General features: G+C 46.2%; 1 protein-coding gene across 2 annotated transcripts in view; it reads right to left on the bottom strand.

The window, feature by feature from the left end:
- KIAA1549 (KIAA1549 ortholog) overlaps positions 1–5,671 on the bottom strand; it is a 160,391-nt gene extending 154,720 nt beyond the window's left edge. For both annotated transcript variants that reach the window (XM_030469139.1, XM_030469138.1), the window contains exon 1: positions 5,551–5,671. In XM_030469139.1, coding sequence (XP_030324999.1) covers positions 5,551–5,671 — 121 coding nt within the window. The remainder of the gene's footprint in view (positions 1–5,550) is intronic.
- Between the last annotated feature and the right edge of the window lie 8,756 nt (positions 5,672–14,427).

Raw genomic sequence — 14,427 nt, 5'->3', positions numbered from 1 at the left:
GTTCAAGGAGTAGCAGCAGATTATCATGCTCCCGGCTGAGAGGAGAAAAGGACCAACACTGAAGCTCTGGGTTCTGTGCCAAGTTCTGGAAAAAGTGTCCCAGAGCAGCAGGCACACGCTTCCCTCCTTCTAAATTCCAACTCTGATGCTTTCAGCCACATCTCTTCCAGTCTTGCCCTAGTCCCTTATCTTCCCTACTTCTGACTCTTTCTTTCAACACTATTTTAAAAGGTTTATTTTCCTTTTTTAAATCGAGTCCATCTGTGTTTCCTGGTGTTCTTATCCTCCTATCAGGCTTCAACTGCTTATTTCTTGCAGGATTAATTTCCGCACTGCAGTTTCCCTCATTCACAGATCTGTTTCCCACTCATGACCTGATTGATGCCTTGCCTCCCAGCCTTCAAGTCCTACCAGTTTCAGTTCCTTTTATCTCACAGTTCCCTCTTGCAACTTGTGTGCATCCTCCCCTCCTACAATTTCCAGGTTTCCACACACGTCTTAAATGAATGGAACAGCGACCATGAAAGATCCATAGAGCTTTCTCTTACTCCTGCTGCTTACCTAAGCCTGAGTCCCACTCTGGCTCTTTCTAAAAAAGCCTTTTGTTTTCCCTCTTGGGCCTAACACAACCAAATAGCACCACTAACACAGCACCACAAGGTAGATGCCCATGTTCCCCAAAATAAAAAAAAGCACTCCACTACATGTCCTTAAACACAAGACAAGCAGGTGCCAGTTCTCAGTCCTAAAGCTCAGTCCTGTCCCACTTTGGGAGCAGTTTAGATAGGTTTTTACAGGGAAGTCCAATTTTTCACGTATTATTTTGGGCTATAGGAAATATGTGTAGTACTTTTACCCAAGTGGCATTTATACACCCTGGTCAGTATTAATAGGCAGGTGAGGTGCCATAAGAGTAGGATATATCCAAGTTTTAGCATCATCTTGATTACAGCCATGTGTGCCTAAACTTGGTTGTCACAAGCTTTTGGAAAAAATCACTTTGAAAGCAGCAGCAGAGAAAACATCCCCTTCAGAGCAGACACAATCTGCCAAAGTTTAACTGCATGTTCCAAAGTATAAGGCTATTGAAGCTGTTCAGAAAAGAAGCTGGCAGAACTCAAAGCAGAAAACATTGGCTTTTTCTTGCCTCAACATCAGAAGTAGCTGAACTCTTTCATCTGATGTTTTGCATGAAAAAAAACTGCTTCAGCCCATAGCAAAATGCACAGTTTATAAAATTTCAATTGAAATAGTTAAGTCTGTTCTCAACTTTGGTGCAAAGCAGTCATATTTCTTACAAGCATATTACAACACCTTACAGCTTTAGTAAGAGCTACCACAGCCAGTCCAGCCTATCATTTTGCAGTATTTATTCTGTCATTATTACATGCAATTAATTACACTGATACAATCTGTGACATGACTGGTCAGTTGTATCTTTTACCTATTTATGCATTAGGAAGAAGACACCACTAATCCACTTTTATGATAGGTTTTCCCTTTAATCTTCCAAAACAGCTGGCGCCATAACATCAACACCAGAAAACGCAGCACATACAGGGAGTGTCAATCAGATTTGTTACTAAACTCATGTGTGTTTAGCAACCCCTAAAGAAAAGCATGGAAATATTACTTTTAAAGAGGTAAAAAGGACATTGCATCATGCAACTCCAGAGCCCAACACTGGCCACACTGACAAGGACTGAAAATACGATTCTTACATATGAGCTAAAAAAGAAATGAAGTCTTCATTGCTTCATCGTTCATTTAATGATACTGTTTGACTTAACTATGGGGTTCTAAGACAAAATTTAAAAGACAACTTGTGCTATATTCTTATGGTTTTTTACTCATACACAAGCTCCCATAACACACTCTATTTAATAACTCTTATGCAATTAGTGTTATTCGTACTGTTTGCCACAATGGGCCAGGCTGGAGACAGCCTGGTAGTTTAGGACATCATCCACAATAACTCTTACACAATCAGCGTTATTCATTCTGTATGCCACAACGGGCAAGGCTGGAGTCTCACTGGTAGTTTAGGACATCATCCATAAACAGATTAACTTCCAAATGAAGGAACGCCATGTCTCCCACAACTGAAGTGAGGCTGTATTATTAAGAAACCTATTCTGCTTCGCTTTTCTCCCAAGCAACTTCCCACACACAGACAAGCATTCTGAACTGAGAAATAAGAGCTGGGTTGTCAGAACCTGCCACTTACCACAACCATCAGCTTCCCAAAAAGCTTACCTCTTAGAAAAGATTCATGCTGCAGCAAGAATCACTGCTCTTTAAGGCATCCAGTGCCCGAAATCTATTAGTCAAGGTAGGTCAAAGCTGTTAGAGCAGACTTTGTTAAAGGCATGCTACATTTCAAGTCCAAGCCCTGCCTGAGAAATTTAAGACCTTGCTTCACAGAAAACAACTGTCATTCACAAAGCAGACATAACTGAACAAAAAGCTGCACTGTCCATTGGCTTGTTTAGCATTCTAACTTCTTGAAAGAACATGCAAACAAAACACACATTTCCTCTGGCAAGACTACAAGTGTAGCTTGTAGACACGAGGCTAACATAAATAAAGCAAGCACCACATAGAAAGCACTCTAAGAGAGAATCCTCCAGCCATATGGGTATTCTGTGCAAATGAACTGGAAGCAAACTTGACAAGCTGAACTGGCCACAAGAGACATGATGCCAACTCAAGTGTCTGCAACACACTCATGCAATTAAGTTGAATAAACAATTTCCTGCAACTGTCCCATAAGACTGCTCCATCTGATTCCTTGCCTGACCTCCACAACTTGTCTTTGGTCCTCGAGTCTCTGAGGAATCTCACTGCAGACTCTTCCAAGTCCAGCACATAGCTCTCTCCTCTCTCTCCCTCCTCTCATGAAAACAGTGCAGCAAGACAAGATAAATCCTCTAGGTTGTCAGCACGGGAGTTGCAGATTGTGCAATAGAACAAAAGCAGTCTGGGCTGAGCAGTATGACAGTCACAGAGCCATAGCCCTGCTTCACAGAGGTACTCAGATGCACACCTACCTTTAGCACGCTAGCAGCCTATCCACACGCTAAGGGTTCAGCATCTGCTTAATCGTGCAAGCTGAAGCCCTGATTCAGTGACATGTGACTTTGGTGGGAGCTGGATCAAGCATTCCAAAACCCAAGTTGATTTACTACTTAATTTTCTTAAGTACTGATGATGTTCACTTTGTTATTTCGACTGCAAGCAAGTGGCTTGAACAGCCATTCCACCCTTACTATATGCATCTCCTGCATAACTCAAAGCTGCAGGAGTTTAGTTTGCTCTTCTTTTTCCCAAACTGGTAAAGACCAAATGGCACTGAAAAGCAGATGACCAGCACCCAAGAGAAATACTCAAGAAGCTGTAAATCTGTTGAGCAATTAAGTGAATGTTGTCCAAGCCTACTGCATATGACTGGAACACATCTCTTCCTTTTCACACTGTCCATCAACCACCAAATATTTCAAGGCTAAAGAAAACATCAGCATAAAGGCCACATCCTTAACATTATGGGCCCCAGACAGGGAAAGCAGACTCCTCTCATGATTTTTAACATAGCATTTCACCTTAACCAAAAAAGTGCAAAATATTATTCTTCTCTGATCTCTGCAATCAATGGACCATTTCTAAAATCATAGAATCATAGAATCCTTGGGGTTGGAAGGGACCTCGAAAGATCATCTAGTCCAACCCCCCCTGCCAGAGCAGGGCCACCTAGATAAAATGTTTATGAAAAGCATCCTCAGAAAAGTCATTTGCCCTTGATATGCCAAAAGTTCATTGCACACGATCCACATGCACAGCAGACACAGAACTCACAAATCAAAACCACTCGAAGGCTCCTGCCCTACACTGAGCAGCAAAGCATCGTTTTGGCAGAGATCTGTTGCCTCTGAGTGCTCCTCCAAGTAGCCCAAACACTGGCTTACTTACATAATATTTCTACTGCTACGCTGAAGTTATACAAGAATGCTCAGCAATAGCACAAAACTGTAAAGAAATCCACAATGTTTAATTAATTAACAACTAAGTATTAGACAAGCAATTAAACAAAAGCCTTCACTGACTTAACTGTGAAAATCCAGAAAAGGAAACCCAGCCATTCTATTATTAACTTCAAAGGCACAAAAAAACCCAAGGAAATCACCAACTTACAAACCTTTTGCTTTGCTTCTTCCAACCTGCATGCAAAGCCTGTTCAATTTTCTAAAAAATAGTATCTGAGGCTTACTAGATTGTATCAACTTTCACATAGGCTGGAAAGGGAGTATCTGTTGTTGGCTACAAAGGGAGCTGGAGCAGAGCATCATTTCCCTGATAAGCTAACCAGTCACCAGCAAAACACAAACTACTTTCCAATGTGGAAATAAAGTACTGTTAAAAAGATAAGCATGTTTTATAGCACTAAGGCTCCTTAAGCACACAACAGTAATTATCATGGTTCTCATGTTTAAATAAGAGAGCCAATACTATTTGGTCGGTCTCATGAAATGTGTTAATGTAGGTTCTTACCGCTTATCATCAATTTACTGATGTTGATAAAAATGTATTACTTGATACCTGTTACTTACCAAAAAGAAAACCAAAAGTCACAGCAAAATTGTCTTTTCCTATGAAATGTTAGTTGTTCATTTTAAGTACCAAAGATGAACTGAGAAAGTGCTATGGGAGCAGAATCCTCTTTGTGATTAAACTATCTGCTTAACTACCGACTAATTTTTATATCTCGAGTCACCAGAGAAAAGGAAAAAAGAAAGAAAGAAAAAAAAGAGGTCACTTAATTCCTGACTATTTTGAAGTATCTACTGAATACACCACCCTCTGCAGCCTGAACAGTTCTCTCCATACACAAGTCATGTCACAGATGTGCTTGGACTGTAACATTTCGCCTGCCGAAGGTCTCTGATGCTTCTCAACTTGACAGGCGAACGAGAACCAGGCTGCCCCGCAGGTTCCACCACCGCCTGACACCCGGTACCCCCAAACGCCCCGGGCACTCCGAGAGCCACAGGCGAGTGGCGGGGGGGGGGGGGGGCAGAGAGAAGCGGGCGCCGGGACCACGACTCCAGGCGACGACTGTGCTCGCCGAGGACAACCCGCACGCCCGACATCACCGATCCCCCTGAGAGGTCTGGGACAGAGCTGCCTCCTAACACCCCTTTCCCCACACCGCTTCTCTCTTCCACTTCACGGATGGGATCCCAACCTCCCCACCGCCATAGCCCCCCCGGCCCCGCGGCCGGGCTCCGGCTGCGAACAATGCGCTCGTTTGGTGGCGGAGCTCCCCACCAGCGCCCGGCGCAGCGGCAGCGGCCCCCGCCCGTCCCCCGTCCCCCGCCCCCGCCGCTGCATTGTTACCGGCGCCGTCTCCCTCCGGACGCGCCCGCTAACGGACACCGGCGAGCGGGGAGGGCTGCTCTCGGTTGCCGCGGCAGAACCCCCACACCCTCCTCACTCCCCGGCCCGACACACCTGCCGCGGCCCGGACGGCACCGCGGGCCCCCTTTGTTCCCTTACCTGCGGCGGGCGAGCCCCGCAGCGCCGGCACAGCGAGCAGCAGCGGCAGCAGGGCGGGCAGCGCCGGCCGCCAGCGCGCCGCGGCCGCCGAGGCTACCACGAAGCGTGTCATCCCCTCCATGGCACGGCACGGCACGCCGCGGCCCGGCGTCAAGTCATCGCGGGTTGAAAGGGCTGGGCGGGCTCGGTGGCTCCTCCCGGGCGCATCTACCGACGGCGGGGCTGGGACACCCCGGGGGGGAGGGGGTGGGGGAACAGAGGGGGGGAGGGAAGCCGCCGCAGCCTCCCCCCCTCTCCACGCCCACCCTGTGAGGAGTATTCAAGGGGGCAGCGTGGCGGCGCCAGGCGCTTCGCAGAAGCGGCGGGGCAGGAGCGGGGCAGCGGCGCTCCGCAGGGCCCGCGTGCGGCTTAGCTCGGCCCCCGGGGCGGGGAAGCGGAGGGGGAAGCCCCCGCGCTGCGGGACAGCGAGGCTCCTCGGCCGGCCACGGCGCTCGTCCGGGCGCCTACGGCCCTTTCACGTGGGAGGCGACAGTCAGCACCAACCCGGCCGCCCGGCGCTCTCTCTCGCTCCCTCCTTCCTTTCCTTCCTTCCTCCCTTCCACCCTCCCCTCCGGCGACGCGCTAAGCTCAGCCGAGGCCGGCCCGGGGCGGCGAGCGCAGCGGGGCCGACCGCCCGCCCGCCACCTGCGCGCGCCCCGCCGTCCGCGTCTGCGCGGGGGCGCGCCTGCTCCGCCCCCTCCCCCCGTGTGCGGGCGGAGGCGAAGGAGGAGGAGGAGGGGAGAAGGAGGAACCCGGGACCCCGCCCAGCTCCGCTCCCCCGGGGAAGGAAGGGAGGGGGTAAGAGGGTGGGTGGGTGGGTGGGTGTGTGTAGGGTGAGGGGGGGGTGAAGGGGCGGGGCGGTACCGTCAGGGGCCCCGCCCCCGCCGGGACCGTGCGCGCCCCCGCCTTGCCGAGTTCTCGCTCGTAAGCCGGCGCGTCCCCGTGCCTCGCTCCACTGCACGCGCAGCGCGGGAAGGGGCGGGGGGAGTGGGGGGAGTCACCCAACACCCTCCCCCCTTCCCCCTTCCTCCTCCTCAGGGAGCGGCGAGAAGCGCTGAGGGCTCCGGGGGCGACTCGGTGGCTCCCGGTACCTGCTGCCCCTGGCCCGCTGCTGGTTTGCACGGGGCAAGCCCGCTTCCTGAGCGCCATCCCTCGCGGTGGAGAGCCAGGCTGGTAGCCTTGTCCCTCAGCCCCTTGGAGAGGCCAGGCCAGGCCGAGCGGTGCCCTGGGACAGGCCCTGACTTCCCACAGGGTGGACGTGGAATTTTAGGGAGTGAAAATAGGATATGCCCAAGCGGAAAAGGAGAAGGTGCAGTGATGAGAGTGTAGCTGGGCACGAAAAGCGGGGTGATCCTTTCACCACAGGGCTCCTCCTGAGCCCTGCTCTCCTCAGGAGCGCGGAGAAGTTCGGCACTCACCCAGCAGCATCAGCCACGGCTGGGAAAAAGGTCCCGCCAGCAAGGGGAGCTGGGCTCACCCCCTGTAGTAGAACCGGCAAACAGCACATCAAGGGACTTGAGGCTGTTCTCGGTACACAGTGGCCACAACAGAACTGCCTCCCAGAGAAGGACAGAAGGAGCGAAGAATTAATTTTGCTGACACATATAAATAAAGCAATACCCATGAGCTTTAGCTTTATATCACAGTATGCACAGCACAACGTAACATCACAGTCAGCAAAGGAAAATAATAGGTGGCAGATCCTTGGCAATGTAAATGAGCAAAGCTGAAATCAGCCAGACTCCTTCAGCTGAAGATGTGGCTCGGTACAGACCCAGAAAGTAAGGGGAGGGTGGGAAATCTGAAAAAAAAAAGCCCTATTGGGTTAGATTTTTTCAGGGTCAGAAAGTCCACACATGTCCTGTGTTTGGCAAGGTACCAAAGGCAATCACGATAATGAGTACCTCAGGCCTTTTAGCACAAGACCTATACTTTCATTCTAAAAGTCTCTGTACAATATAATTTTCTTTCATTTTGCACAGTGGAGAGATGTTTCACAGAAAACTTCCTGGGTGATTACAACCCATATCTTAAAATGAAACTAAAATTCTAAGCTATAACATCCTATGCAAAGATGTTAAACATTGCAAAAAGAAGACCACAGTGGGACAAATTAAAAAAGCAAGCAAACAAAAAACCCAAACACAGTTTTTGAAACATGTAAAAAAAAATTAATGTAGAAAAACTAGCATAACAACCAGCTTTTTTTTTTCCACCCAAACAAATGAAAAAAAACAACAACCAAACAGGGCCTGGGGATTGTTTCCATTAAATAAAATTGCTAATAGACAGAAATATGTCTTATTATAGAATCATAGAATTGGCTGGGTTGGAAGGGACCTCAGAGATCATCGAGTCCAACCCTTGAACCACTACCGCTGCAGTTACCAGACCATGGCACTGAGTGCCACATCCAGTCTCTTTTTAAATATCTCCAGGGATGGAGAATCCACTACTTCCCTGGGCAGCCCATTCCAATGCCTGATCACCCTCTCTGTAAAGAAATTCTTTCTAATATCCAACCTAAACCTCCCCTGGCACAACTTAAGACCATGCCCTCTTATCTTGTTGAAAGTGGTCTGGGAAAAGAGACCAACCCCCCCCTGGCTACACCCTCCTTTCAGGGAGTTGTAGAGAGTGATGAGGTCTCCCCTGAGCCTCCTCCAGGTTGAACACCCCCAGCTCCCTCAGCCCTTCCTCACAGGACTTGTGCTGGATCCCTTCACAGCCTCCTTGCTCTTCTCTGGACCTGCTCCAGCACCTCAATCTCCTTCCTGAGCTGAGGGGCCCAGAACTGGACACAGTACTCGAAGTCTTTGATATTAATTTTTATTAACTGAAACAATTGAGATTTCTATTTCCCAAAAGCCATTAGGAATCAAACAGCTAAATTTTTTTTTCTATTGCCAGTCCCCTGAAAACAGCTTACCTCAAAAGAAGACTCTTCAGCCCTCTGTTACCACTCACCACTTGTGGATACGAGCTGTGTCATGCACTTTCTTGCTGCCATCCCTCTCCCTTGACCTTCCCAACCTCTTTTGCAGATTTCCAGTGCAGCCTTAACAACAGCCACCAAAAGCTTAAAAATCCCTGCGCTTCATTCCAATGTGCCTGCACTTGAAGAAGAGGTGTGCACCTGTGCTTGGCATCAGTGTGCTTTATTCTGTTTGCAAAATGTTTCTTTCCTTGTCTTTTAATGAGCTATCCTTCAGAAGTAGTCTGTAAGTAAATGGGAATCCATTCTTGCTTCAGATCCAGTGGGAGCTTTAGGCAGTTAAGACCCTTGAAATAAATACTTAATTTTGAAGCATGTATTTTGCCTATCATCTTCACTGAAAGGTACCACATTACATCATCTTCCTAACAGTGCCTCTAGTAACAGCACGTAAGGCTGGCTGTAGGACATTGCAGATTGCCTGCAGGTCATTTGTTTCACCAAGATCCAAAGGTAACTTCTCTGACTATAGTGGGAGACAACCTCTCTCAAATTTCTAAAATGTTAACCATAATGAAATCCACCACTAGAGCTAACACACTTTCCTGCTTCAGTTCCTGAAGTTCAGCTCATGAAAATAATCTTCCCATCTTGTGTATGGGTTCAAGCTCCCCAGTTGCTGTGTCTGTTCAGACCAAACTGATATTTATGTTATTTTGCCATTTCCTGGGCTAATTTAAAAACTGCCATATTTGACTGCATATTTTCTACTCCCTTGCAATTTCACACATTTGACCAGAAACCTCCAAATTAAATTCCTGTTGTTAAATAGCAACCAGCACTGAAAGAGAAGCTGTGAGGCAGATCCCTGATGTGCTCCAACTCACCCCTTGTCTTGGTCTGATGTTTCCTAAAAGGTATGAAGCAGTTTCACCAGTCACATACTATCCTCCATCCTGTTTAGTTGCTTCTCCCACTGGACCCCCCACTTTGGTGCAATGCTTTTGCAGTTGTAGCTCCTACTCTCCTTTGTGATTGCTTTAATCTTAGTAGCTTTGCACTGTTGTTTAGTTCCTTTAATCCTTTTTAAAGTCCTTGTAGCCCCCCCCTTTCCCCTAGAAAGACTGGTCATATCTGGCAACCTGACTGACATTTACTTCACCCATTTGTCTTGATCAGAGCATCACTGAATGGTTTGGGTTGGAAGGGACTTTTGAAAGTCATCTCCTCCGAGCCCCCTGCAGTGAGCAGGGACATCTTTAAAGCCATCACATTGCTCAGAGCCCCTTCCAACCTGACCTTGAATGGTTCCAGACCTCTCTGGGCAACCTGTTTCAGCACACTCGTTGTAAAAAATCTCCTCATTTCTAGTCTAAATCTACCCCCTTTTAGTTTAAAACCATTGCCACTCGTCCTATAGCTACAGACCCTCCTAAATAGCTCGTTGCCATCTTCCTTACAGGTCCCTTTAAGTACTGAAATGCCACTATAATAGGTCTACCCAGAGCCTTCTCATCTCCAGGCTATCACCAGTTCTGCCAGTCTCTTTTCACAGGAGAGGTGCTCTAGCCCTCTGATCATCTTCATGGCCCTCCTCTGGACTCACTCCAATGGGAAAATGTCCTTCCTGTGTTGGAGGCTCCAGAGCTGGACACAGTACTCCAGGTGGGCTAGAGAGTAGATTGGAGGGGTACAGTCACCTCCCTCAGCCTGCTGGTCACACTTATGGTGGTGCAGCCAGGATACAGTTGGCTTTCTGGGCTGTGAGCACACATTGCCAGCCCATGTCCAGCTTTTCATCCACCAGGACCCTCAAATCCTGTTCCTCAGTCCCTTCATTCCCCAGCCTGTATTGATACAAGGGATTTCCCTGACCAAGGTAGAGGACTTTTCATTAGGCCTCACTTCTTGGGCTTTTCCAGGTCCCTCTGGATGGCACCACACCCCTCAAAAGTGTCAGCAAAACTTGCTGAGAGTGCACTCAATCCCACTGTCTATGTCACTGATGAAAATATTAAACAGTACTGGTCTCAGTACAGGTCCCTTGGGACACCACTTATTACCAATCTCCATATGGACACTGGGCCACCACCCTCTGCACACAACTATCAAACCAGTTCCTCACTCACTGAACAGTCCACCCATCAAATCCATCTCTCTCCAATTTGGAAAGAAGGATATTGCAGGGGACCGTGTCCAAGGCCTCACAGACATCCAGACAGATTAAATCCATAGCTCTTCCCTTGTCCACTGATGTCACCACTCCATGACAGAAGGCCACTAGGCTGGTCAAACAGGACTTGCTTGCCCTTGGTGAAGCAATACTGGCTGTCTTGACTTATGTCCATGAGTTCCTTCAGGGTTCCTGTTCAGGTTCCTCAGGTGGTCATGATCCTGATCTTCTCTTACAGTGGGAGAAGAAGATCCCACTGTTGTGGATCTTCTTTGTTCCCTCAGTCCCTGCCTTATGGTCCACCCACAACTAGGGCAGGAATTATCCATATGTGTTTGGCAGCAGACTCACAATTTTATGATCAGATGCAGGGTTTTTTTTCTCCAGCTTTCCTTTATATAGCCTTCAGGTATTTCTTCAGTAGACTTCTCCAGAAAGTCCTGAGTACAGCAAGAATCCTGATGAAATACAAGTTGTTTGATTATAGCTTCAAGGGCATTTCAGCCTCTGCTTCTCTTTGTGCTTTCTTCAGGACTTCTTCAGGCTGTGCCACTGCATCCTCACCACCTTGTCTCTCTCTGGTCCTTTTCACCTATTGCAGATGCACAGATAAAAGGTTCCATGGAATAACCAGCAAGAATTCCACTCTGACATCCCTTGAAGGGATAACATGCTGGGAATTTTAGTGGAAGCTGTGTTTTTCTTTTCCCTTTAGAACAAAAGAAAAACCCAAAACAAACAATCCAAAACCAACTACAACCACCGAAAAGCCTTTTGTGCTTCTAACAAGTACCTTAAGTCAAGAATGACAATCATGTACAATAAAAACAATAAAAGAAACAAACAAACAGCCCCCAAGCCCCAACAAAGACATAAAGAAGACTTCAGATTCTACCACAACAACCAAAACCTGGAAAACTATGGCAAATGTTGCTAGGACATTACTACAGGCCAGAAATCTGGAATCTGGCTCTCACAGGTTTCCCTGCGTTGTCACTTGCAAACTCACAAGGTTCAATCAGCTATAATTTGAACTAAGTTTTCCTCTACAGCTTGCAAACTTATTCAGCACGAGAAACAGCTCTGTGGGAAGGTGAGAAATTCTCTTTCCTGTGGTACTCTGCTACAGTCTTTGGTAGTATAGATCAAGATACTAGCTCCCCTTGCTTAAGGGGAGAGTAGAAATAATATTCTGTAACTGTGGCTCAGAAGGGTTATTTACTTACTGCTGAATGACTTCCCATTGCTTACACACCAGGAAGCTTTTGACATTACTGAGCTTTCCACTACAGTGACCTCTACTATGATTTATTGCCGGGGCAAGACCGAGGATGCAAAAAAATCTAAAGCTGTGCAAAGTATGACTGGATTAATAATGACAGACTCCACTTGGAAACTGAGAGCTTGTTTTGTGAAGGATGTAAGAGGAAAAAGAAAAAACAAAAACCTGCAGCATTTTGGATAGAAACCTCACAAGTGATCACACACAGGGGGGGACATGTAGAAGCTGCAGCTTCAGCTGTGGAAGCGACAAAACAGAAACGAGAGCGTCCTCAAAAGGTTCCTTGTGGAAGTGCTCATCCTGTAGCCCATGTTTTGCTGGAAGGGAAGGTATGAAATTAGACCCTCTTAAAAACTGAACATACTTTCAAATCATCTTGCTTTTTGTAGAGTATTTAGTACCCAAATCTGGAAACCCGTTTCTCAAAACTGCAAGTCAAAACCCTGGTTCAGAGATGCTGAAATGAATTGGAGACCATCATCATTATTTCCAGTGGAACCAGATAACTGCTTCATAATTTAACTTTCAGTTTTTACTGCTTTGGGGCGCAGTAACCAGAGCTTAAGATGTTTTTTGATTTCTTGAATAATATTTACTTTTAAAACAAACAACAACAACAAAATAAAAACACGAGTTTTTTTCCTGCTTTCTTGCTGTTGCTAAAAACTGCAAAGAAACAGATTTTGTTGGTGAATGTTTCAATTTGCTGAATTGCCCACTGAAAAAACATTCAAAGGAAGAGGTTCTGACTTGGCTTTGGGAAGACCTTCAGACAGTTTACCAATGCTATAAGACATTTAGGTTTTTTCCCAACATTTGTGTCTAAGGGTGCAGAGAGTAGTTTTTTTCATTAGTTTTTCTGTTGCTCTCTTAAAGCTGTGGAAAGTCACATGGTACGTGACATAAAAAAAGTCAAACCATTTACAGATCAATACAGCCCAGACTTATGGTGCACTTCTATTTCTGAACTCTCATACTTTGCTTGATACAAGCCTGTGCTCTTGTTTACTTCTGCCCTGCCCCTTTCAACTACCTGGTGAAGTACAGCAGCAATATCTGCTGGCACCAGAAGACAAAAGAGCCAGCTTCAGAAGGCCAAGCTATCAAAACAGATTGGTTTTGCTCTAGAAAGTACAAGGAAGGCACTAGAAACTATGCTTTCTAGGTTTAAAAGTGAAAGAGAAAAAATGGACTTCATTAGGGTATAGATTTTTGTACTTTTGTTGCTGAAGAAGGCATTCCTCTATGGTCTCATGTTGTAACCGTGTAAAATGCAATATTGGTATATAGCAGCACAAATGTCCACACAAGTACCAGATTGCTCCCATATAAAAAAGGAAAAAGACAAAAGATGCATGTATCCTCTTTTCAGTTCTGGAGAAATATACCGAGGTAACTCAGAGAAAGATCCTCTTACAAAAAGAGTAGAATTGTCTAATAAATTGCTTTCTTCCACATTTTCCACTGGACATTTCACTGAGATGTTAGAGAGGCTGGCCAAGTCCATCTCTGTTTTGCTGAAAGGCTTAACACTTTTTACAAGTAGCTTGGGCTGTCTGTTTAATCCAGTTCCTGGACTTCTGGCACTGGGTCTGCAACAAATGTCTCCAATACACAGCTTCATACTGCTTTTCCTAAGAATGGTCACTCAGATTGCTGCTTCTGATTCCTTCATTTTCACCACCTGCCAAAACCTTTTCCATCAAATTCAAGAGAATAAATAGGTTTAGTTTTATTCCTCCAGTGGAGAGGTGTGTAGCTCCCTGGACTGCTGGTCCTTTATCTGCAGCCAACTCTGACCTTAACTGTCTTTTTTTTTTTTCAGAAGATATAATTTTGAACACATAGACATGCTATATTTGGAAATTATTGCACTGCAGACATATTTTCCTCTTTCAAACCATCTTTCATCCTTGTACACTGAGCAACTGAAAATAATTCCATCTACACTTAGTTCATTTATCATATTAAAAATAATGTGTTTCGAGCTACCATAGCACTGATCATGACAGCGATAAGATTGTTTCTCTGCATTATGGAACGACACACAAAAAATGAGCGAGCCAGACCTTGTCTGTTGTAGTTTTGGAATTTAAAAGAAGTAAATTTCAAGTACAGGGAATTCACAAGGAAAACATCCTTGGTAATCCAATTGTAAACAAAGTGCTCACTGGAAGGGTCACTTGCACATACATCCATTAAACTCCTCCCACAAAGCAGACTCAACAAATGTTCCTGCCACTTTATGCAATGCCACTAAATACTTCCAAAATATATCTAGACCTTGCAAAATCCTCCCCCACATCTGTTTCCAGTCATCACTTCATAATTCAAGGTACATTTCCCATTCCGGAAACCATTTGGACTTCATATGAAAAGATAGGACTTCCTCCTGTCTGGCCCAGATAAAGTTTATACCAAAGATTAATCAAATGCTATCCTAATTTA

The sequence above is a fragment of the Calypte anna genome, chromosome 1 (assembly GCF_003957555.1).
Source record: "Calypte anna isolate BGI_N300 chromosome 1, bCalAnn1_v1.p, whole genome shotgun sequence".
NCBI classification, from domain to species: domain Eukaryota; kingdom Metazoa; phylum Chordata; class Aves; order Apodiformes; family Trochilidae; genus Calypte; species Calypte anna.
The sequence above is the reverse complement of the archived record's forward strand: the minus strand, read 5'-3'. Positions and strand labels throughout refer to the sequence as shown.